This window comes from Haliaeetus albicilla, chromosome 13 (assembly GCF_947461875.1).
Source record: "Haliaeetus albicilla chromosome 13, bHalAlb1.1, whole genome shotgun sequence".
NCBI lineage: Eukaryota > Metazoa > Chordata > Aves > Accipitriformes > Accipitridae > Haliaeetus > Haliaeetus albicilla.
Genome location: NC_091495.1, coordinates 42,941,162 through 42,960,654, shown reverse-complemented (window position 1 = coordinate 42,960,654; position 19,493 = coordinate 42,941,162). Strand labels below are relative to the sequence as shown.

General features: G+C 65.3%; 4 protein-coding genes across 11 annotated transcripts; 2 read left to right on the top strand and 2 right to left on the bottom strand.

The window, feature by feature from the left end:
* Positions 1 to 176: 176 nt before the first annotated feature.
* On the top strand, positions 177 to 3,283 carry MYL7 (myosin light chain 7). Of its 2 annotated transcripts, none has more exons than XM_069801286.1 (7): positions 177 to 199; positions 1,360 to 1,470; positions 1,552 to 1,627; positions 2,253 to 2,357; positions 2,454 to 2,532; positions 2,639 to 2,687; positions 3,120 to 3,283. In XM_069801286.1, the coding sequence occupies exons 1-7, from the start codon at positions 197 to 199 to the stop codon at positions 3,219 to 3,221; spliced, it is 525 nt and encodes a 174-aa protein (XP_069657387.1). In that variant the 5' UTR covers positions 177 to 196; the 3' UTR covers positions 3,222 to 3,283. The 2 variants fall into 2 exon arrangements, with proteins under 2 accessions (XP_069657387.1, XP_069657388.1); XM_069801287.1 differs by having other exon boundaries at positions 182 to 199; positions 1,360 to 1,452.
* A 180-nt stretch (positions 3,284 to 3,463) lies between these two features.
* Positions 3,464 to 5,554, bottom strand: GNLY (granulysin). 3 transcript variants are annotated; one of them, XM_069801288.1, is made up of 5 exons: positions 5,503 to 5,554; positions 4,841 to 5,023; positions 4,442 to 4,566; positions 4,187 to 4,312; positions 3,464 to 4,087 (listed from the first exon to the last, which is right to left on the bottom strand). In XM_069801288.1, the coding sequence occupies exons 2-5, from the start codon at positions 4,878 to 4,880 to the stop codon at positions 3,920 to 3,922; spliced, it is 459 nt and encodes a 152-aa protein (XP_069657389.1). In that variant the 5' UTR covers positions 4,881 to 5,023; positions 5,503 to 5,554; the 3' UTR covers positions 3,464 to 3,919. The 3 variants fall into 3 exon arrangements, with proteins under 3 accessions (XP_069657389.1, XP_069657390.1, XP_069657391.1); XM_069801289.1 differs by having other exon boundaries at positions 4,841 to 4,975; positions 5,503 to 5,543; XM_069801290.1 differs by lacking the exon at positions 5,503 to 5,554 and having other exon boundaries at positions 3,464 to 3,608; positions 3,915 to 4,087; positions 4,841 to 5,426.
* Positions 5,555 to 5,590: 36 nt separating this feature from the next.
* POLD2 (DNA polymerase delta 2, accessory subunit) lies at positions 5,591 to 12,357 on the top strand. 3 transcript variants are annotated; one of them, XM_069801267.1, is made up of 11 exons: positions 5,591 to 5,712; positions 6,515 to 6,784; positions 9,033 to 9,154; positions 10,053 to 10,176; positions 10,254 to 10,368; positions 10,621 to 10,819; positions 10,957 to 11,037; positions 11,429 to 11,586; positions 11,706 to 11,833; positions 11,930 to 12,031; positions 12,139 to 12,357. In XM_069801267.1, the coding sequence occupies exons 2-11, from the start codon at positions 6,565 to 6,567 to the stop codon at positions 12,294 to 12,296; spliced, it is 1,407 nt and encodes a 468-aa protein (XP_069657368.1). In that variant the 5' UTR covers positions 5,591 to 5,712; positions 6,515 to 6,564; the 3' UTR covers positions 12,297 to 12,357. The 3 variants fall into 3 exon arrangements, with proteins under 3 accessions (XP_069657368.1, XP_069657367.1, XP_069657369.1); XM_069801266.1 differs by lacking the exons at positions 5,591 to 5,712; positions 6,515 to 6,784 and adding an exon at positions 8,753 to 8,891; XM_069801268.1 differs by lacking the exons at positions 5,591 to 5,712; positions 6,515 to 6,784; positions 9,033 to 9,154 and adding an exon at positions 9,300 to 9,615.
* Positions 12,358 to 12,436: 79 nt separating this feature from the next.
* On the bottom strand, positions 12,437 to 19,368 carry AEBP1 (AE binding protein 1). Of its 3 annotated transcripts, XM_069801263.1 has the most exons (21): positions 18,858 to 19,368; positions 18,203 to 18,628; positions 17,900 to 17,971; positions 17,724 to 17,795; positions 17,501 to 17,587; positions 16,896 to 16,994; positions 16,616 to 16,705; positions 16,380 to 16,457; positions 16,224 to 16,298; positions 16,021 to 16,130; positions 15,801 to 15,940; positions 15,615 to 15,699; positions 15,376 to 15,520; positions 15,181 to 15,269; positions 14,964 to 15,087; positions 14,670 to 14,866; positions 14,405 to 14,584; positions 13,984 to 14,326; positions 13,736 to 13,875; positions 13,551 to 13,650; positions 12,437 to 13,462 (listed from the first exon to the last, which is right to left on the bottom strand). In XM_069801263.1, exons 1-21 carry the CDS (start codon positions 19,351 to 19,353, stop codon positions 12,912 to 12,914), a joined length of 3,699 nt encoding a protein of 1,232 aa, XP_069657364.1. In that variant the 5' UTR covers positions 19,354 to 19,368; the 3' UTR covers positions 12,437 to 12,911. The 3 variants fall into 3 exon arrangements, with proteins under 3 accessions (XP_069657364.1, XP_069657366.1, XP_069657365.1); XM_069801265.1 differs by lacking the exon at positions 16,616 to 16,705; XM_069801264.1 differs by lacking the exon at positions 17,900 to 17,971.
* Positions 19,369 to 19,493: the final 125 nt, after the last annotated feature.

Here is a 19,493-nt window from a genome sequence, read left to right as displayed (position 1 = left end):
CCCCCCCTCCAGTGACAGGCGGGGGACCTGGCCTGGCTTGTGTCCGGCACAGCCCGGCGGTGTCAGCGCCCGGTGCCAGCACCAAGTTTGGCTTGTCCACCCACCTGCATCCGCCGCCCGATTTAGCTCGGGGTGATAAGGGGGGGAATAAAAGCCGGGGCAACCCGGGGACCCCTGGCCCAGGGCTGTGGCAGGGATGGTGAGTGCGGCTGGGGAACCCCCGTGGGCACTGGGGAGGGGGGCACCCTGGGGTGTGGGGATACTGCAGGGGGGACTGGGGGAACCCCAGGGTGTTGGGGTCCCTCTGGGTCTGTGGGAGCACCCCAGGGAGTTGGTGTCCTCCTGGGGCACCCCAGGGTTTTGGGTCCCCCAGAGGGTCTGGGGCAGGGTGTTGGGGTCCCTCTGAGGGTCTGGGGGCACCCCAGGGAGTTGGGCCCCCTTTGGGGGTCTGGGAGCACCCCAGGGTCTGAGACCCACTCAGCCTGTTGGACTCACCCCGGGGCTGTGGGGCCACCCCATGGGATGGGCCATGTTGGGGGTCTGGGGACACCCTTGGGTGTCTGGGGCCACCACATGGGTCTGGGCCACCCCAGGGGGTCTGGGGCCACCCTGGAACACGGGGGCACCCCGGGATCTAGGGACAGCTCAGGGTGTTGGGGTCTCCCAGGGTCCTGGGGCCACCCTTGGGCGTCCAGGGCCACTCTGGGGGTCTGGGGTCACCACAGGGTGTGGGGCCACCCTGGGGGTCTGGGGTCACCGGGGGGTTCTGCGGCCAACCCAAAGGGCAGGGTCACCCTGGGGGGCTGGGGACACTGCGGGGGGTGCGGGGCAGCCCTGGGGTCTGGGTCACCCCCAGGGATGGGGCCACCCCAGCGGTGCCGCCCCTGAAGCCCCCAGACCTACAGGTGGCAGCACCGGGATCCCCCCACCTCATTGGAGGAGGGGAAGGGGATCCCTTCTGCTCTGATTGGCTGCAGCCAGCAGGATTCCCTGTGTTCTGACTGGCTGCGGCCAAGGGTTTCCTGTGCTCATTGGCCGTGGCCAAAATAGATTCCTTGCGCTCTGACTGGCCAAAGCCAAACAAAAGGGAATCCCTGCGCTCCAATTGGCTGTGACCAAAATAAAAGGGGGGGGCTCCCTGCACTCTGATTGGCTGGGGCCAAAAAAAAAAGGGATTCCCTGTGCTCCAATTGGTTGGGGGCAAACAAAAGGGATTCCCTGCACTCTCATTGGCCAAGCCCAAACAAAAGGGATTCCCTGCGCTCCGATTGGCCGGGCCCAAACGAAGGGGATTCCCTGTGCTCTGATTGGCTGAGGCTGAACCAAGCCTTCCCCTGCCACCCCGGTTGGCTCCCGCAGGCCAGCAGGCGGGCAGGCAGGCGTGGCGGGGCAGCAGCCCGGCGGGCGCAGCGCGGCTCCTCCAATGTCTTCTCCGTGTTCGAGCAGTCGCAGGTCCAGGAGTTCAAGGAGGTAGCGGGCGGGGGGGGCCAGGGTGGGGAGGCCGGGGGCTGGGCCCCTCCTGATCCCCCCCCCTCGCCTGCTCTGCTCCAGGCCTTCAGCTGCATCGACCAGAACCGGGACGGGATCATCACCAAGGCGGATCTGAAGGAGACCTACTGGCAGCTGGGTCAGCGGGTGCTGCGTGGGGATGGGGACTGGGACCGGGACCGGGATGGTGACAGTGCCAGCGAGGGGGGACAGTGATAGTGCCAAGTGTGGGACAGTGACAGGGCCAAGTGGGGAGGCAATGGTGATGCCAGACTGTGGACAGTGGCAGTGCCAAGCGGGGGACAGTGACGATGCCGGTTTGGGGACAGCGACAATGCCAAGCGTTGGGACAGTTGGCGATACCGTGTGTGGGACGGTGACAATGCCAAGTTGGGGACAGCGACAAGGCCAAGCGTTGGGACAGTTGGCGATACCGTGTGTGGGACGGTGACAATGCCAAGTTGGGGACAGCAACGGTGATGCCAGGCACGGGGCAGTGACAGTGCCAAGGGTGGGAACAGATGTGGTGCCAGGCACGGGGAAGGGACGGTGCCAAGCGAGGGGACAGTGACGGTGCAAAGCCCAGGGCACTGACAGCCAGGGCCACCCAGTGTGTGGGGAGGGAACCACTCCCTTTATCCTCCAAGGGACATGTCCCAGTGCTCCAGCTGGCATCGCCAGTGGCACCTCTCCCCTCCCGGGGCCAGGCTGTCCCCCGTGCCCAGTGCCACGTGGCCTCGTCATCGTGTTCCCCACCCCACCAGGGAAGACAAATGTGAGCGACGAGGAGCTGGAGAAGATGCTGAAGGAGGGGAAGGGGCCCATTAACTTCACCGTCTTCCTGACACTCTTTGGGGAGAAGCTGAATGGTGAGTGGCCCCGGATGTCCCCCGACGTCCCCCAATGTCCCCCGACATCCCCAGGGGTCGGCCCCAAACTCCACCTAACACCCCCCCCACCCCCAGGCACCGACCCCGAGGAGTCCATCCTCAACGCCTTCAAGGTCTTTGACCCCGCCGGCACTGGTACCGTGAACAAGGACGAGTGAGTGGGGGGCGGCAGGGACCCTTGGGGCACCCGGCCGGATCCTGCATCCCCTGGGATGAGGACAGGAGCTGGCCCCGGGCTCAGCCGCTCCCTCTTTCCACAGGTTTAAGCAGCTTCTCCTGACCCAGGCAGATAAGTTCTCCCCGGAGGAGGTGAGGCAGCTCCCCTGGCTGTCACCGTCACTGTCCTGGTCCCCTGCTCTGGCCTCTGCCCACCCTGTCCCCTCATGTGTCCCTGCACAAGAGGGGAAACAGGACCCTTGGGGGAAGCGGGTATCCAGGACGTCCAGCTCTGCCTGCCCATGGGGAGACGTGGGGAGGGGGACACAGCCCACTGCCCCAGATCCCTCTGTCCCCCCCAAAGACCCTGTCCCCAAGGTTCCCTGTGTGCCCGGCCCCATCCCTGCAATCCCACATGCCCCACAGGGATCCTGTCCCCAAGATTGCCATGTGTCTCCCATGATCCCTGACCCCAAGATCCTGGACCCAATCCCCAAGGTCCGTGTGTGTCCTCCGAGGTCCCTGTCCCTGCATGGCACCCCACAGGGACCCGTCCCAGCCCCCCGGGTGTGTGTCCCCACGCAGGTGGAGCAGATGTTCGCAGTGACGCCCATCGATGTCTCGGGGAACATCGACTACAAGTCCCTGTGCTACATCATCACCCACGGGGACGAGAAGGAGGACTGAGGGGACAGCGGGTCCCCTGCCCCCCGCCGCTCACTCTGGACAAATAAACCACCAAACGAGGGGATCTCGTCTGTCCATACCGTCCCCAGGGAGGGAGGTGACTCTGCTCAGCCTGGGCTTTGCACCCTTGCACAGCTCCTGGTGTCCCCTTGAAGCTGGCATGTCCCCAACACAAGGGACAGCCCACCCCCCCCGCAAAGGATGGGCTCCCAGGGGACCCCCAGCACAAGGCGTGGCAGGGCCACTGTCCCCAGGAGATGCGGTGGCCCAGGGCAAGATGCTTTATTGCACAGGGAGGGAGATCCGGGGGGCCGGGGTGGCAGGTGGGGCTGGGAGGGGGTTCAGGGTTCGGGGGGTGGCACTCAGGGCCAGCTGCGGGGCTGAGCCCTGTGGAGGCAAGGAAGGAGCGGTGAGTTGGGGGCCACCGTCCCCCTGTCACCCCAACTCAGGTGCCAGCAAAAGTGGCTCCTCCAACCTTCCCCCCGCCTCCTCCGGGATGCATTTTGGGGTCCCCTGTCTCACCCCCACCCTACAGAGGTGCAGGCAGGTTCTCTCCTGGAGACACAGGACCCCCAAGTGCCCTCCCACACCCAGGACAGGCATGGGGTGTGAGGTGCAGGTTACGGGGTGTGGGTGCGGGACGGAGGTCAAGGGACGGAAGATGAGGGACGGACACGGGACGCAGGTGCTGACCAGGCTCAGGACTTGCAGAAGCCGATGGCGACGCAGGTGTCCTGGGGCTCGTCGCCATTCTGCAGCGCCTCGCTGATCTGCTCCCAGTACTTCCTCACCAGCCGCTTGCAAAGGCGGCCCAGGCGTTTCCCCAGGGCCCGGCAGGCCTTGCCCAGCGCCGCCTCCACCGCTGCCTGCCAGGACCAGCCCCGGCGGCATCAGCGGGGCCCTGTGTGGGGCGACGGCCCCCCATTCTGCTCCCCCAAGCTCCCCCACCCCGGCTGCCCCCTCACCTCATCGGGGTTGTCACCCGCCATCGCCTTGATCTGCTCCAGGATTTTGGTGCACAGGCTGCACTTCTTCCCCTTGCCGGGCACTGTCGCGGTCCATTCGGCCACATCCCCTCCGGCCACGGTCCACTGCGGGGTGGGGGACACAAAGCAGACCCTCAGGTCTGGGCTGGGTCCCCCACAGCATGGCCCCAACACAAGCGGGGGGCTGCCCCACGGCTGGTGTCAAGGCCGTGGGGCAGCAGGGCTGGTGCTTACCAGGTCCAGGCTGTCCCAGAGGTCGCGGCAGTCCTGCTCCCTGTGGCACCGGGTGGCGGTGGCCACATCCTGGCACCAGGACACGGGGCCACCCTGGCAGGGCTCGGGGACCGTGGCCTGCACCGCTGAGTGGGTACAGGGACAGTGAGCAGGGCCGCGGGAGTGCGTGCCCATCACCAAGGTCCCTTTGTGCCCCAGGGGTGCCCAGACCCCGTCCCCACCAGCTCCGGGTGCTTGACCCTGCTCAGCCCCCGACCCTGCCATCCTGCCTGCTTGTCCGCCCGTCCTCCTGTCCCCCCATCCCCGGGTCCCCATGCCTCCTCCTCCCCTCCACCCTGGGGTGCCCGTCCCCCCACCCCCTCCTCCTCCAGGACTCGAGGCCAGAGGGACCCCCGTTACCTCCCACTGCCACCAGCACCAAGAGGAAGGCGGCAGCCATGGTGAGCCCACTCGAGAGGGTGACAGCGGGTGACAGCAGGTGACAACAGCCAGCGTGTGACCCACCCCGACGGCTTTTATAGCCCGCCGAGCGGGCTGCGGGGACGGCTGCGCCACTCAGCGCCACCGAAACCCCAAAAAACCCTTAAAATGGAGCGACACCAGCTCGCCAAACCCCTTCCTCCCTCACACCTCCGCCCCCGCGGCAGGAAGGGGAGACGGGACCGGGGAGGGGGTGGGGAGCCTGGCCTGAACCCCGGGACCCCCCCAAAAAACCCACCCGCGGGACCCCCAGGGCGCGGGAGCGGGAGTGCTGCCGGTGGCCCCCAACACTCAGCCACCCACGAGCCCCTCCAAAGTGTGGGACGGGACGTGGGTGTGGGGCCGGACCCTCCTGGGCTCCGTCCCGGTGCTCCCCCCGCCCCGTCCCCTCCCGGGCCCTGTGGGGTCCCGGGGCTCGGGCCCAGTGTCCCGGTCCCCCCCCGCAGGGCTCGGGTCCGGTGTCCCCTGTCCCCCGCCACGGGCTCCGTGGGGTCCTGGGGGTCCGTCGCGGTGTCCCCCCCCATCCCCTCCAGGACTCCCTGAGGTCCCGGGGTTCGGGCCCGGAGTCCCCGCTCCCCCACCCCCCCGGCTTCCACGGTAACGGCCTCGCGCCTCCGCCACCAGCGGTTGCCACGGCAACCCGCCGCCTTGACGCCACTTCCGCCCGGCGGCCACGCGACTTCCGGGCTTTACGGCGTTCGCGCCTTTTCCCACCCCCTCCCCCACCCCCCCCCCCCATGGCGGGTCCGTGGTGCCGGGCTGGCAGCCCCCCCCTCCCGACCTCTGACCCCGTACGTGACCTGCGGCCTGGGGGGGGAGCGGGGGGGCCCTGAGGGACCCTCCTGCTGGGTCCCGGGGGGGCTGTTGCCTTTTGGGGGTCCCTGGCGGGGGGGTGGTGTCTGAGGGGCCCTGGCCCGAGGGGGCTCCCGGGGGGACCCTTTGGCCTTTGTGATGGGTCCTGGGGGGACCCTGGTTGGGGGGGGTCCTGGTGCCCCGGGGGGCTGGGGGGTCCCTATAGGGTCGTGCTGCCTGGGGCGGGTCTTGGGCCGGGGTGATTTTGGGGGTGGTGTGGTGTTCTCGGGGGGATCGCGGTGCTAGAAGGTGTCTTGGGGGAGGGAGGGGTGCCCTGGTGCCCGGGAGGGGAGCTTTGTGCAAGGGGGGGTGTTTAGGGGGTGTCCGGGGGGCTGCAGAGGGGTCTTGGTGCCAGGGGGTGTTGGGGGGGGTCCCGGGGTGGTCCAGTGTCCAGGGTGTATTTTGGGGTGGGGCTAGGGTGTCCTGCTGGTAGGGTGTGATGGGGGGTGGGCGGTCCTGGGGTTTTCCCGGCACCAGGATGAGTTTGGGGGTCCCCTGGTGTTGGAGGGGAGAGAAAGGAGGGGGGTGCTGGGGGGGGTGCAGTGTTTGGGGGGGTTAGACCTAGACCTGGTTTGTGTTTTGGGGGGCGAGGGGGTCAGTTTGGGGGTGGGGGCCACCTCCAGGGCGGGCTTCACGGCATTTCAGGGTGACGGTGACAGCCGAGGGTATGCCAGGCTTGGGGTTGTGCCATGTGCCGGCCTTAATTTGCTGGGATCCTTAATTTGCCCGTTTGCTTTCCAGTCCTGCCATTAAAATCCTCCTGTGTCTGCTGCTCCAGCCTGGCGCCCACCATGTTTTCAGAGCAGGCGACCCCCACAGCGCAGGGTTTGCTGGCCCCCCCCTCCGCCGAGGCCTCCACCTTCACCAGGGTGCCGGTTTTGGCATACGCCGACTGCTCCCAGCCCTTCCGGCTGGGCGAGCGCAGCTTCAGCCGCCAGTATGCTCACATCTATGCTGCCCGCCTCATCGAGATGCGTCCCATCCTGGAGGAGCGGGCGCGACAGAAGTGGGGTGAGTCGGTTTGGGGAATAAGCCCCCTCTTCGGGGAAGGAAGGCAAAGCTGTGCGGCCGACGCAGAGCCTGCTGGAAGCTCTTTGGTGATTTTTTGGAGCGTGCTGGCCATCGGTTCCTAAACTTACGCACACATTAAGGTGTTGAATAAGCCATGGGTGTTTTCTGGGGGATGTTTTCTCTGCCAGACGGTATCTGACCCAGCTGGGAGCATCCCTTCAACATTTCTAAAATCACCTTTAAACATCAGCTGCGTGGGCAAAATTTTTTTTTTCTCGCCAGGCCAGGTCAAAGCTTCCACTCGCTGTTGGGAGCATGAGCTAAAGCACGAGGTCTGTCGGGTTGAGGGGCTGGCGGGCGCCCCGGCCAGGAAGCGGGGTGTGGGGGGCGGGAGAGGCGCCGCTTGCACCGGAGGGGGGGCCGCTTCCTTGCCTGGTGGGGCCGCGTTAGCGGTTAGCGGGTGGGATCCTTGCGCTAGAGAGTTTCCATCCGAAGGCGTAACGGCAGCGCTGGATGAAGCAACCGCCTCGCCGCTGCCAGAGCGTGGTGGCTGAGCTTTCTGGCAGGCCTTGGCGCGGCATGGTTCCCTGAACGTGGTAAAAGCCTGTTATCGAATTTCACCCTCTCAGGCCAGCCAGGCTTTCGGCTTTGCCCTTCTATGGAGGTTTTCGGGCTGGCTGCTTTTTTTTCTTTCTCCATCCGGCCCCGTGGGCTGTGCGGAGCCGAGGGGAAGCAAAGCCCGCACCGGGCTGTGCTGGTTCCACAGCGGATGTTGTTCCTTGGCTGGCCGCCCTGTGCCGTAACCCTGGATTTTGCCGAGGGTGACAGGAACCAGTGGTTTTGTAAAGCTCCATTTCCCGGAGTCATGTGATGGGACGAGATTTCTGGGGTTTGCCTCACAGCAAGAAGCGCCTGCAGGCAAAATCTGGAAAGCGCAGCCCCCCTCCCCCTAAACACACACATTTGGGGGGTTAGAGCCAAGAATAAGAAACGAAAACTGGATTGTTTTTTCTGACTCTGAGTGTTTGCATTCCTGGGACTGATGAACCCATGTTTCCAGCTCCGCTGAGCCTGGGGTGCCTGTGATAGCAGCGGGGTGCTTTCCACCGGACAGGAGTCACGTTCACCAGGCGCGTGATTAGCAAAGGGAGAGTTTGGAGGGGGAAAACTGTCACCCACCCGCCCGCAGCCAGAAAGGATGACCTGACAGAAGAGCCGGCATGGCAGCGGGCTTTGGCAGTGGCGTTCTGGGAGAGGAGTCCAGCAGCTCTTGCAGAACTAGCCCAGCCCGGCAGCCAGTCCTCCTCCCTCCAGGGCTTGAGGATCAGGATGGATGGGCTTCACAGGTTGATTTAAACAGGGAGGAATAAAAGTCCTATGTAAAGGATGGGGCTGAAGCATCTCTGGGTCCTCGTGGGTGAGGTGAGAAGTCTTGGGCTCAGCTTGTGGTGAGGGAGATGAATTTTTTGCTGTCTGAAAATGCTCCCCAGCCACAAAGGTGATGAAAAGCTGGGGCTGCAATGCTCTTTGCACCTCCTGAGGCACATGTTGGTTCCCCCAGTCCGTATCGCCCTGGGACCTGTCTGTGCCTTTCAGGCAGAGGAAACCCTGCCGCTCCCCAGCAGTCTGTCTTCATGCCAGGATCTTCCCAAACGCCTGGTTGCAATGGGGATTCTGGCTTCCAGCAGGGATCCCGGGCAGAGGATCTGGCCCTGGCAGAAGCAGAGGTCAGACTTGGGGGTGGTGAATGATCTCTGCTGCCTGTCAAATCTGAGTGGGATGTTTGGGTCGTCTCCTGGATGGGGAGCAGGAACACCAGCCCCTCATGCCCAAGCACAAGAGTACCAGCTCTGTCCCCAGGCGGGACAATCCTGGACCCGTGCGCCCTCCCTTCCCGGGCAGAGCTGGACCTGTGGGCCCAGCGGGAGCTCTGCACACTGTCCTGGGTGGTGGCTGGGAGCTGTGGGCCCCCCAGACCCCAACATGACCCAGCTTTTCCCCGCCTTAACGCAGAGGAAATGCCTGCAGGCAGTGCTGGCTCTCTGGTATGCTCCCTTGGCCCTGTCTGGCCTACACATGTGGATTCGGCTCCGTGCCTTGAGGAAAAGTGAGAGGCTTTGCAATGTTCCCCCACCACCTCTTGCTGGCCTCGATGTTCAGGCCCTTTCAGCTGGTCCCGGCCAGCCTCGAGCCTTGCCTGCCCTCGCAGCCATCCCCGAGGCCGCCTGAGCCCTGTTTCTCTCCGCAGGGAACGGCGTGGCACTGAGGAAGCTCTGCGAGCTGCGGGCGGGCGAGAAGTGCTGTGTGGTGGGGACGCTCTTCAAGGCGATGCAGCTGCAGCCCTCCATCCTGCAGGAGATCAGCGAAGAGGTAACAGCAGGAACGTTCCCTCCTGTGGGCCCCCCCACCTCCTCCACACAGCTCTGGGGACATGCCAACACACATGGGGACCTCAGCCGGCTTCCCATTGTTTCCCTCGTGCTCGCTGTGGCTGAGCAAGTGGGAACTGCCAGGGCTTTGACCCGGGGAGCCGATGTATAATCTTCTCTGTGCCTACCCCATCCTTAGATGCTGCCACTCTTGGTACCACCCTTTTGTGCCAGTGTGTATCATGTATGCGCCTGCTTAGTGTTGCTAATTCCTGCCTTTCGAGGGTTTGGATCTAGTGGGGTTGGCAGAGCAAACCCCCTTTTCCTGCTGCAGGGGAGGAGGATGAGGGGGGCATCCAGGGAAGCTCCACCATCCCCATGCAGTGCCGGGGGCCCATCTGCTCCCAGCCAGCTCTCAGGGAGCACATTGGGAAGTTTGGAGCCTGCTCGTCACGGCATGAGGTTAGCACTGTGCCTGCCAGGCAGGGTTCAAAGGGAGTGGAGCGCTTGCCCGGGCGGTGATTGCAAACACATTTCCCAAGGCGAGCCAGAGCGCCGTCTCCCACTGCCTGGCTGAGCCACTTCCTCCTTGGCCGAGGAGCTGCGCTCGTGTTTGCTTCGCCGGGGCGCTGCAGGGAAGCGTTAAGTGAAACCAGCTCGTCCGGGTGGCGTGCAGCTGGCGAGCAGCGCCCAGAGCTGCTGGGGCCTCCAAAGTGCTGCCTTCAAAGCGGCAGCGGAGGCGTTGGCTGGGCCGGCGGTGGGGGGCCATGCCGGCGGCTCTTGTGAGTCACGTGCCCACATTCTGGTTTCCACGAGCGGGGTTTGGCAGGAGGGGGAAAGGCCCTTTGGGGCAGCTTGGCCTTGCTGAGGCCGTCACAGCCTGCCCTGTCCCACCCCAGCACAACCTGGTGCCTCAGCCACCCCTGCCCAAGTACATCCACCCCTCCGACGAGCTGATCCTGGAGGATGAGCTGCAGCGGATCAAGCTGGAAGGAGCCGTCGAGGTGCAGAGGCTGGTGACAGGTAGGGAACGATGGCTTCTCAGTGGGAGCCACCTCGCGGGCCCTGGCCAGGGGCTGACTGCCTGCTCTCTGCCATAGGGACCATCTTTGCTGTGTACGGCTCTGAGCAGGATGACGGCAAGTTCCTGGTGGAGGATCACTGCTTTGCTGACCTGCCCCGGCCGCTGCCCTGGAATGGCCCCAGCTCAGACCGGTGAGTCTCTGCAGCAACAGGAGCGGGACTGGCACCGTGTCCCCTGCTGTATCGCCAAGCCCTGGGGACCGTTTGCCCCATGTGCCCATCGGAGTAGGCGCCTCGTGCCAAGTGAGATCATGGACAGGGGCTCATCCCCCCCCACACCTGGCTGTCTGAAGCCCCTTGGTGTGGGCAGCCCTGGTGTCGCCGTGCAGGCAGGGATTGGTACAGGCAGGGAGCACAGCATGCTGCCCGAGCTGCTCTGCCTAGGTTTGTCCTGCTGGTGTCGGGGCTGGGGCTGGGCAGTGGGAGCGGCGACTCCCTGCTGAGCACGCAGCTGCTGGTGGACGTGGTGACGGGGCAGCTGGGCGCAGAGGGCGAGCAGAGCTGCGCTGCACAGATCTCCCGCGTCATCCTGGCGGGGAACCTGCTGAGCCAGAACACGCAGAGCCGGGACACTATCAACAAGGTACGGTGGGGAAGGGGTCTTCAGCATTGACTGTGCTTTCCGGGGCCTGGATTGGCACGGGGAGTCCCATGGAGGTGGGGAGGGAGGAATCAGAGGGTACATGGGGTTGTTCCCTCACTGTCTCCCCGCTGACCCAGGCCAAGTACTTGACCAAGAAGACCCAGGCTGCAAGTGTGGAGGCTGTGAAGATGCTGGATGAGATCCTGCTGCAGCTTTGCGTGAGTGCTTGGAGCAGGATAGGGTTGGCTGGGGGATTGGGTACCTTCTGGGGGAGGGAGCCTGGCTCCCGAGGCAGGGAAGCAATGCTCTGCCAGCAGCCCGGGGGTGCAGGGTGGCAAACACCCCTTCCCCAGCCCCCAGCTTCCTTTTGAGCACCGCATATGGTGCCGTACAGGAACGCAGCAAGAAGGGGAGGCAGTGCATAGCCCAGCTTCAGATCCCTCTCCTGGCATCTGGTCTCTGCAGTGAAGCCAAGCGGGGCTTCCTGCAGGAAAGTGGCAGGAGCCAAATGGGGGAGCAAGGCAGAGCCGGCAGCAGGCCAGCTTTGCTCTGAGCCCCTTTGAAGGAAGGTGGTTTGGCTGTCCCTGGTAATCCCTGCTCTGCCCACAGACCTCCGTGCCTGTGGACGTGATGCCCGGTGAGTTTGACCCCACCAACTATACACTGCCCCAGCAGCCGCTGCATCACTGCATGCTGCCCCTTGCCAGCGCCTACTCCACGCTCCAGCTGGTCACCAACCCCTACCAGGCTGATGTGGACGGCATTAGGTAAAAAAGCCTGGTGTGCCACCAGCTCTGTGACAACTGCTGGCAGCATGGGATCGCGGGGCATGTCACGGCAAGTACAGCTATCCGAATCTCTCCTTCCTTCCCCCAAAATGTTGTAGGTTTTTGGGGACGTCAGGGCAGAACGTCAGTGATATCTTCAAATACAGCAGCATGGACGATTACCTGGAGATCCTGGAGTGGACGCTGCTGGCAGGACACATCAGCCCCACAGCCCCGGACACCCTGGGTAAGGCAAGGGCTGGGTGGCCACTGAGGCTGGGGGGTGTTTCCCCTCTGAAGGGGCGCAGGTGCAGGTTCCTCTCCTAATTTCCATCCCTCCCAGGCTGCTACCCCTTTTACAAATCGGACCCTTTCATCCTCACCGACTGCCCTCATGTCTACTTCTGTGGCAACGCTCCACGCTTCCAGTCCAAGCTGCTCAAAGGTGAGTCCTGCAGCCTGCAGCACCCCCTGATCCTCGCTCGGGGCTGGGACCTCGTGCCAGGGTGCTGACTGGGCGCTCGTCCACCTTACGCCCGCCTGTCTTTGCAGGGGAGCACGGACAGCAGGTGCTGCTGGTGACGGTGCCCACCTTTAGCACCACACAGACCGCCTGCCTCGTCAACCTGCGCAACCTCAGCTGCCAGCCCATCAGCTTCTCCGGCTTTGGGACCGAGGATGATGATGGGGACATGGAGGTTGGGCACTGACTGAGCAGGCAGGGCACGGACTTGATAAACCCCTGGCCCCTCAGAGGGTCCTGGCACCCATCGCCTTTGTGTCATTCCCATTTGTCCTCCTGGGAGGGCTGGTGTGGAACTGCCGGGGCGTGGGAGAGAAGAGATGCTCATACCAATATAACTTGATTTATTTGTGTAATAAAAAACTGTGTGGAGGGGACAGGGGCTGCACCTACCTCCTTGTGGGCCCTGCCCTGGAGAGCAGGACCACCCCTGCCAACCCTGCTGTGCCAGGAGATGGGGATGGGGTGAGGGCTGGGTCCTGCTTCACCCCCTCCCTTGCCAAGCAAGGGCTGGCACCGCCCAGCCCCGAGGGATGGGGCAGCATGTCCTTTCCTGCCTGGCTCTGGAGCCTGGCAAGGGGGAGGCGCTGCAGCCGCCCAGCCTTTGGGGCGAGCATCGGCATGGCATGCCCTGCAGTCCTAGGAAGCAGTGCAGGTGAGGAGCTGGAGCCCACCCGGAGCGGGCTGCCTGGGGCTCGAGGAAGCCTTTAGAAGCGGATGCTGGAGCCTGTGGCAGGCGGAACCAAACTGGCTGCGAGCGTCCGGCCTTGGCTTGAGGCAGGAGCGAGGGGACAAGCATCTCCTAGTCACCAAAGTTCACGGTGTAGGTCTCGGCCGTAGTGAAGGGCTGCGCTGTCCCTGTGCCCAGCTCCCAGGCCTCTGTCTCCGTCACCAGCTCGGTGACCACCTCTGTTTCGGTCTCCATTTCCCAGGTGCCAGCTGTGGGTGGCTCTTGGCTCCAGGGCGCATAAGCAGTACTGCTGAAGGGGAAGGGCAGGGCTGTGGTGGGTGGCGGGGCTGTGGGGCTGCTGGCAGTTGTGGTGGCATTGAGACGTCGCAGCCTCATCTGCTGCCGGAGCCGCATGCGGTGCCGGAGGCGCATACGCAGGCGCATGCGTTCACGGGGTGTCATGGGGCGGCCAGGCACAATGCGGCGGATGGGTCGGTTCCCGTTCATGGCCATGATCTCCCGGATGCGTTTCCAGTTGGAGCGCGACAGGACGAAGTTGCACTGGGTGGCCCCAATGTCATAGAAGACGCTGCAGGTCTTGACACTGGGGTTGTAGCCCTCAGCCCGAGCCAAGACACGGTACTCGCCCGGGTTCAGGATGCGCCAATAGTCCCCGCTGCTGGCTGCAGACAGTGAGGGGAGGCAGTGGGGTGTGAATGAGGTAGCGCGGTGCTGCCGGCACCCTGCCTGGCACCCAACCCTGTGCCCTACCTGTCTTGATGTTGTGGTTGATGCCCCCCACGACGATGGTGGCGTTGGCGATGGGTTCTCCCTGCTGGTCCGTCACCAAGCCCTTGATGCCCCGATGGACCTACGCAGGGAAAGGGAATGAGAGAAGCTGTGTGGGGCAGGCAGGGCAGCTGCTGGCTCCCTGCCCGGCACATCCCAGCACCTACCTGCTCCATGAAGGTGAGCAGCGACTCCTTGTTGTTCTCCCACTCCTGCTGCAGCTCGCTCTCGTGGGGGAACTTGTCGCAGCCCAGGTAGATGGAAAGCTCCAGGCAGTTGGTGTGCAGGTAGCTGAAGTCATTCAGGCCTGCAAGACAAACAGCCACGTGCCCACCCAGCCGCTTGCTCACACTTTCACGTGGAGAGAGCATGGGGTGAGAGTAAGCCAACGCCATACGGTGTGGCACCCACTTACTGCCAGTCCGCGGGTGCCACTTGGCCCCTTGCACGATGCCCATGGCATTGGTCATGTCCTGTGTGTGGCAGCCCCCGCGGAAGGTCTCGGTCATGGTGAGGTGGGCTGAGGCGTAGGAGATGGCAAGCCAGCGGAAGATGGCGTGGTCGGGCGTCTCCTGCAGTTCAGGGTCATCGTCCTCATAGTCATCCGGTGGGCGAGCGGCAGCCGCCGGTGTCTCACTGACAGGCCGGGCCGTGTCGAAGGGGTAGGACACCAGCTTCTCCCCACCCTGCAGGTTGGCTCCCAGCACGAAGGGGTTCTTGTCCATCCACGCCATGATGGCCCGCGTCTCCACTGCCACCTGCCAAGGCGGGCACGATGGCATGAGACATCACCTCCCCATCACTGCCCCGCTGCTGTGCCCTGTGCCATGGCTCACCGTGGCATCCTCAGTCAGGTAGTGCTCCGGGATGGGGATATGGTGGTTGGGGAACTTGTGGGGCACCAGCTTCCTCTCCTCGGCCGCCCACAGTGCCGAAGCCAAGTCAGGGAAGTTCTCAAAGAGGTCGTAGCCCTCCTCCGTCCAGTGGCCCAGTGCCCAGTTGCCCAGCTCAGAGCCCTGCGGGCAGCCCGGGGCAGCGGTGAGCCTGGGGGCTGCATCCCACCGCCCCGCCATCCCATCCCCTGCCTTGCCGTCCCCTTACCGCCTCTCGGGCCAGTTCATAGCCATCGGGGTTGAGGGAGGGCACGAGGTGGATGCGGGTTTCGGTCACCAGGCTTCGCACCCGGGGATTGCCGTCCTGGTACTCCTTGCACAGGAACTGCATCAGCAGGAGCAGCAGCTCCCGGCCCAGCACCTCGTTCCCGTGCAGCCCCGCCGTGTACCTGAACTCGGGCTCGCCTGCGGGCAGGTTACGGGCAGGGTCAGCATGCTACCCATACCCCTGCCTCCACCAGGGGCTTGTGGCCAGGTCCCCCCCCCACCTTCCATTCCTCACCTGTCTCGTGCTCGCCCGGGTTGTCGGAGATCTCCATGGCGTAGATCTTCAGCCCCCGCGAGCTCTTGCCGATGTTGTAGATGCGGGTGATGGTGGGACACTCCTCGTTCACCACCTTCATCAGCTGTGGGCACAGGGGGGGTGGGCAATGTGGGGCAGCGCTCAGGGGGCTCATCCCACCCCCCTCGGAGGTGCCCACCACCACAGAGGTACTCACCTGCCTCATGTCCTTGTAGGTATGGTGGCGGAAGTCCAGGTTGTCGGTGGAGGTCACCTCGTTCTGTTGGGTGTAGTAGCTGCTGACAGCTGCAGAGGGGATGAAAACACAGTGGTGGGGGGCCAGGGAGCCGTAAGTCCCCCCATAACTCCCCCTATAACCCTCCCCAGCTGCTGCTTTGAGGGGGGCTCTTACTGGAGAGAGGGCAGCCCAGGACCTCGAGGCGCAGGCAGAGGCTGCCGTTCCATGTCTGGGGGTAGATGCGGATGTAACGGGCCACCATGGGCTCGGGGAACTCGGTCAGCACCGGCGTGTCCTTGTCCACGTTGCCATAAAACATCTGCCGAGGGAGGTGAGATGTAGCCGAGGGGTGGGAGAGGGTCCCTATTGTCCCTGTCCCCAGCCCCCAACCAGCCCATTTTGGTGTCCCGTACCATCTCCTCGTAGCCGTTGGTGTACATCACCCAGTTCTGGCTGTCGTTGCTGAAGCCCACATAGAAGCTGGTGACAAAGTCCTCGCTGCAGGAGGAAGGGGACAGGTTGGAAGGGGGTGTCCCCAAGCCTCTCTCCCACCCCATCTCCCTGGATCCGTCCCCTCCCGCTCATCCCTGGCCCCATACTGGATCTGGGAGTCACGGCCCTGGGTGATGACGCCGGTGAACTTGGTGGTGCGGCGGGTGTCCACCTCGATCCAGTGTGCCCGGCTGTCGTCCTCGGCACACCAAGCCCCGTCAAAGAAATCATCCTCATTGGTGCCTGCCTGGGGTGGGGACAGAGAGGGGGATGTGGGTGGGGGGGTCTGCCAGTGCAGGGGGTGGGTGCGGGCTGGGCGACCCTCACCTGCATATTGAGGCGACCGCGCTGGGCGCCCAGCCCATGGCGCAGCATGGAGGAGGCCAGGATCTGGTCGTCCTCGATGCGGTGGGACTCCAGGCCGATGGGGGGGCATCCTGGGGACAGTGGAGAGGGGGCGGGGAAGGTGATGGGCATCCCCGTACCCAGTGGGGTGCCCGCTCCCCCCCCCCGGGAAGAGGGACACTCACTTGTCTTCTCCTCCGGAGGGGTCCATTCATCCTCATCTGGCTCCCACTTCTTCCCCCCTGTTTTTTTGGGTTTTCCTGGAAAAGGGGCACAGTGTGTGGGGGGGAAGCCCAGGGGGTCGGGTGCGAGGGGATGGACGGGGGGGGGCTGGCACCCACCTTTGCGGTCCCGGCCCTTCTCCTCTGCCCAAGGGTCCTCCTCCTCCTCCTTGCTGCTGCTGCCTTTCTTGGGCTTCCCTGGGGTGGGAGAGTGGCTGTTGGGGATGTACCACCCGCCCCTGGGGACATGCCAACCACCACGGGGACATGCCACCCACCCACCCTGGGGACATGCCAACCACCTGCCCCAGGGACATGCCACCCATCCCAGCACCCAGCCCCTGCCCATCTCTCACAGGGTTTGAGTTTCTCCTCATCCGTCTCCATCTCGTCCCCTTTGTCCGGGTTTTTCCTGGGCTTCGGTGGGGGGGGCAGGCCGTACGCCACTGCGGGGTGCAAAAGGGGAGGGGGGGCTGGGACACCCCTTTAGGGCTGGGGGAGGGCAGGGGTGGGTGCCACCAGTCGGAGCCCAGCTGGGTCCGGCGGGGGGAGATGGCTACCCGTGGGGCCAGGCAGGGCTCCCCAGGGAGGGGGGGTCTGGGGTGCCTTGCCCCCCCACCCTGGCTTGTCACTCACAGTCATCGTAGTCGGGTCGCTCGAAGCCCTCTTCATAGTCCCCTTCGGTCACTGGGATGGGCAGCGGGGGTGGCTGTGGGGGTGGCTCCTCCGGCTTCACTGGGGAGGGTGAAAGGGGCCGTGCTGGGGATGGACTCAGGGTACCCCCATGTCCCTATGGGGTCCCCCATGCTCTTGTGGGATCCCTGTGTCCCTATGGGATTTCCCATGCCCCCATAGGATCCCCACACCTCTACTGTGCCCCTGAGGGTCACCCATGCCCCTACGGGAACCCCATGTCTCTGCAGGGTCCCCTATGGCCCCATGGAGTCAGCATGCCCCTATGGTACCCCCATGTCCTTATGGGGTCCCCTGTGCTTCTGTAGGACCCCTATGTCCCTATGGGGTCCCCATAGGATCCCTCTATATCCCCATGGGATCCCCATGCCCTTCTGGGGTCCCCACACCCCTATAGGGTCCCCTGCAGCCCTCATGCAGTCTCCATGCCCGTCCCAGCTCCAGGCTGCCCCAAAATGATGCTCCCCCTGGGTCCCCAAGGCTGGGGACTGTCCCCCCCACCATGAGTGCTGCCAGCCCCCCCATTTTCCCACTGTCACCCCACTTACGTGGCTCCTCGGGCTGGGGCCAGACTCTCTCGGGTTTCTTCCTGCTTGGGGGCTTGCGGGGTTTCTGCTGCCGCCGGATGTACTCAACTAGGGACAGAACGAGGGGGTGGCACTGACTTTGGGGGTGTGAGGCGGGGGGGGGGGATGACAGCCCCTCCCTCCCTCCCTTCCTCCAGGCCGGTGGACCCCAGTGGTCCCCCTCGCCTGCCCCCTGGCACCGTACAGTCCTCGTAGTCCTCCCGCTCCAGCTGCTCATTGTAGTCCAGCGTCGGTGGCTCCGGCTCCTCGGGCACCTCTGCGGGGAGGGGGCACATGGGGAAGGGGTGCAGGGGGTGGCCCCAGGGTGCAGGGAGGTGGCATTGGGGCACAGGGAGGTGGCCCCGGGGACAGGGCACTCACCAGGCTCGGGCTCAGGGCGATAGTCCTCCCGGCCCAGCTCCCAGGGCTCCCTTGGTGGCTCCTCCAACTCCCCTGGGGACAGGGACACAGAGCGAGGGGCTGGCGGAGCCCCGCAGCCCCCAGCAGCCCCAGACGAAAGAAAATCCCATTGGGGAGGAAGGCTGGTGGGGGCGGAGGGGGTGACCCCAGCCGGGACCCCCACGGGGTGCCACTGGGGAGCTGAGCCAGACACAGGGTGACACCGTGGTGTGGCAAGTCCCCCCCAACCCGGCTGGTGGTGAGATTGGGCCCCCAAAGGCTCACCTCGGCCACCTCCATCCTCCTCCTCCTCGTAGGGTGAAGGCTGCTCTGGGAACCAGGGTGTCCCTGTGTCATCCTTGCCCCGTGAGGGCTGCGGGGTGGTGGGGGGCTCCGGGGGGGTGGTCGGTGGCTCTGGCTTTTTGCTGGAGGGTTTTTTGGTGGCCTTGGGTGGCTTCTCTTTGGGCTTTTTGGAGCCTTTTGGGTTTTTTTCGGAGCCTTTGGGGGGCTTGTCCTTGGGCTTCTTGGGGGGCTTGTCCTTGTCCTTGCCCCTGTCCTTGTTCTTGCCCCTGTCCCGGTCCCGGTCCTGGTCCCGGTCTTTGTCCTTCTTAGAGCCCCGGGGTCTCTCCTTGGGCTTCTTGGTGGGTTTGGGAGGTTTTTCCTTCTTCCCCTTCTTGGGTTTCTCAGGCTCCGTCAGCCGCCCAGGGGAGCCTGGGGAGTGGGCAGCCGCCCCGCGGCAGGGTGAGGGGCGGCCAGGGCCGGCCTGGGGGGGTCCCCACCTCCCGCTGCCGCCCCCCAGCCCTGCCCCACTTCCCGCTGCGCCCCCTCGCCAACCCCCGCCCCAGCCCCGCCGCTCCCCCCGTCCCCCGCGGGACCCCGGCGGTGCCCGGTGCCGAGGCAGCCCCGACCGCCGGTGCCGGTGCCGGTGCCGTTCCCTCACCGGTGCCGGTGCCGGTGCCGGTGCCGGTGCCGATGCCGATGCCCAGGTCGGTGCCGAAGCGCAGGTCGGTGCCCTCCCCGTCGCCGTCGCCGTCGCCGCGCTCCCCGGGACCGAGGAACCCCCGCAGAAACGCTTCGATCTCGGCGTCGGTCAGCGCGGGCGGCGCGGCGGGGCCCGGGGCGGCCCCGGGCGGCAGCAGCGGCAGCAGCGCGGCCGCCAGCAGGAGGCAGGAGCGGGGCGGCCCCGCCAGCCCCATCGCCGCGTCCGCCGCACCGGCCCCGGCCCCGGCCCCGGCCCCGGCCAGCCCGGGCGGGCGGGCCGGGGGCGGGCGCAGGAGCCGGGGGCGGCACCGACCTGCAGCGGCCCTGCGGGACCCGCTCGGCACCGGCACTGCGCGGGAACGGCACCGGCACTGCGCGGGGACTAGCACCGGCACCGCACGGAACACGGATGGCACCGGCACTGCACCAGGTCCGGGACTGCCCGGGACTGGCATTGCACGGGGAACCCACGCTGAACCGGCACTACGCAGGCCTGGCACTGCCCAGGGCCCCACACTGGCCGGGGACTGGATCTGGATTGCAGGGGGACTGGCACTGCATCAGCACTGGCACAGCACGGGAACAGGCACTGCAC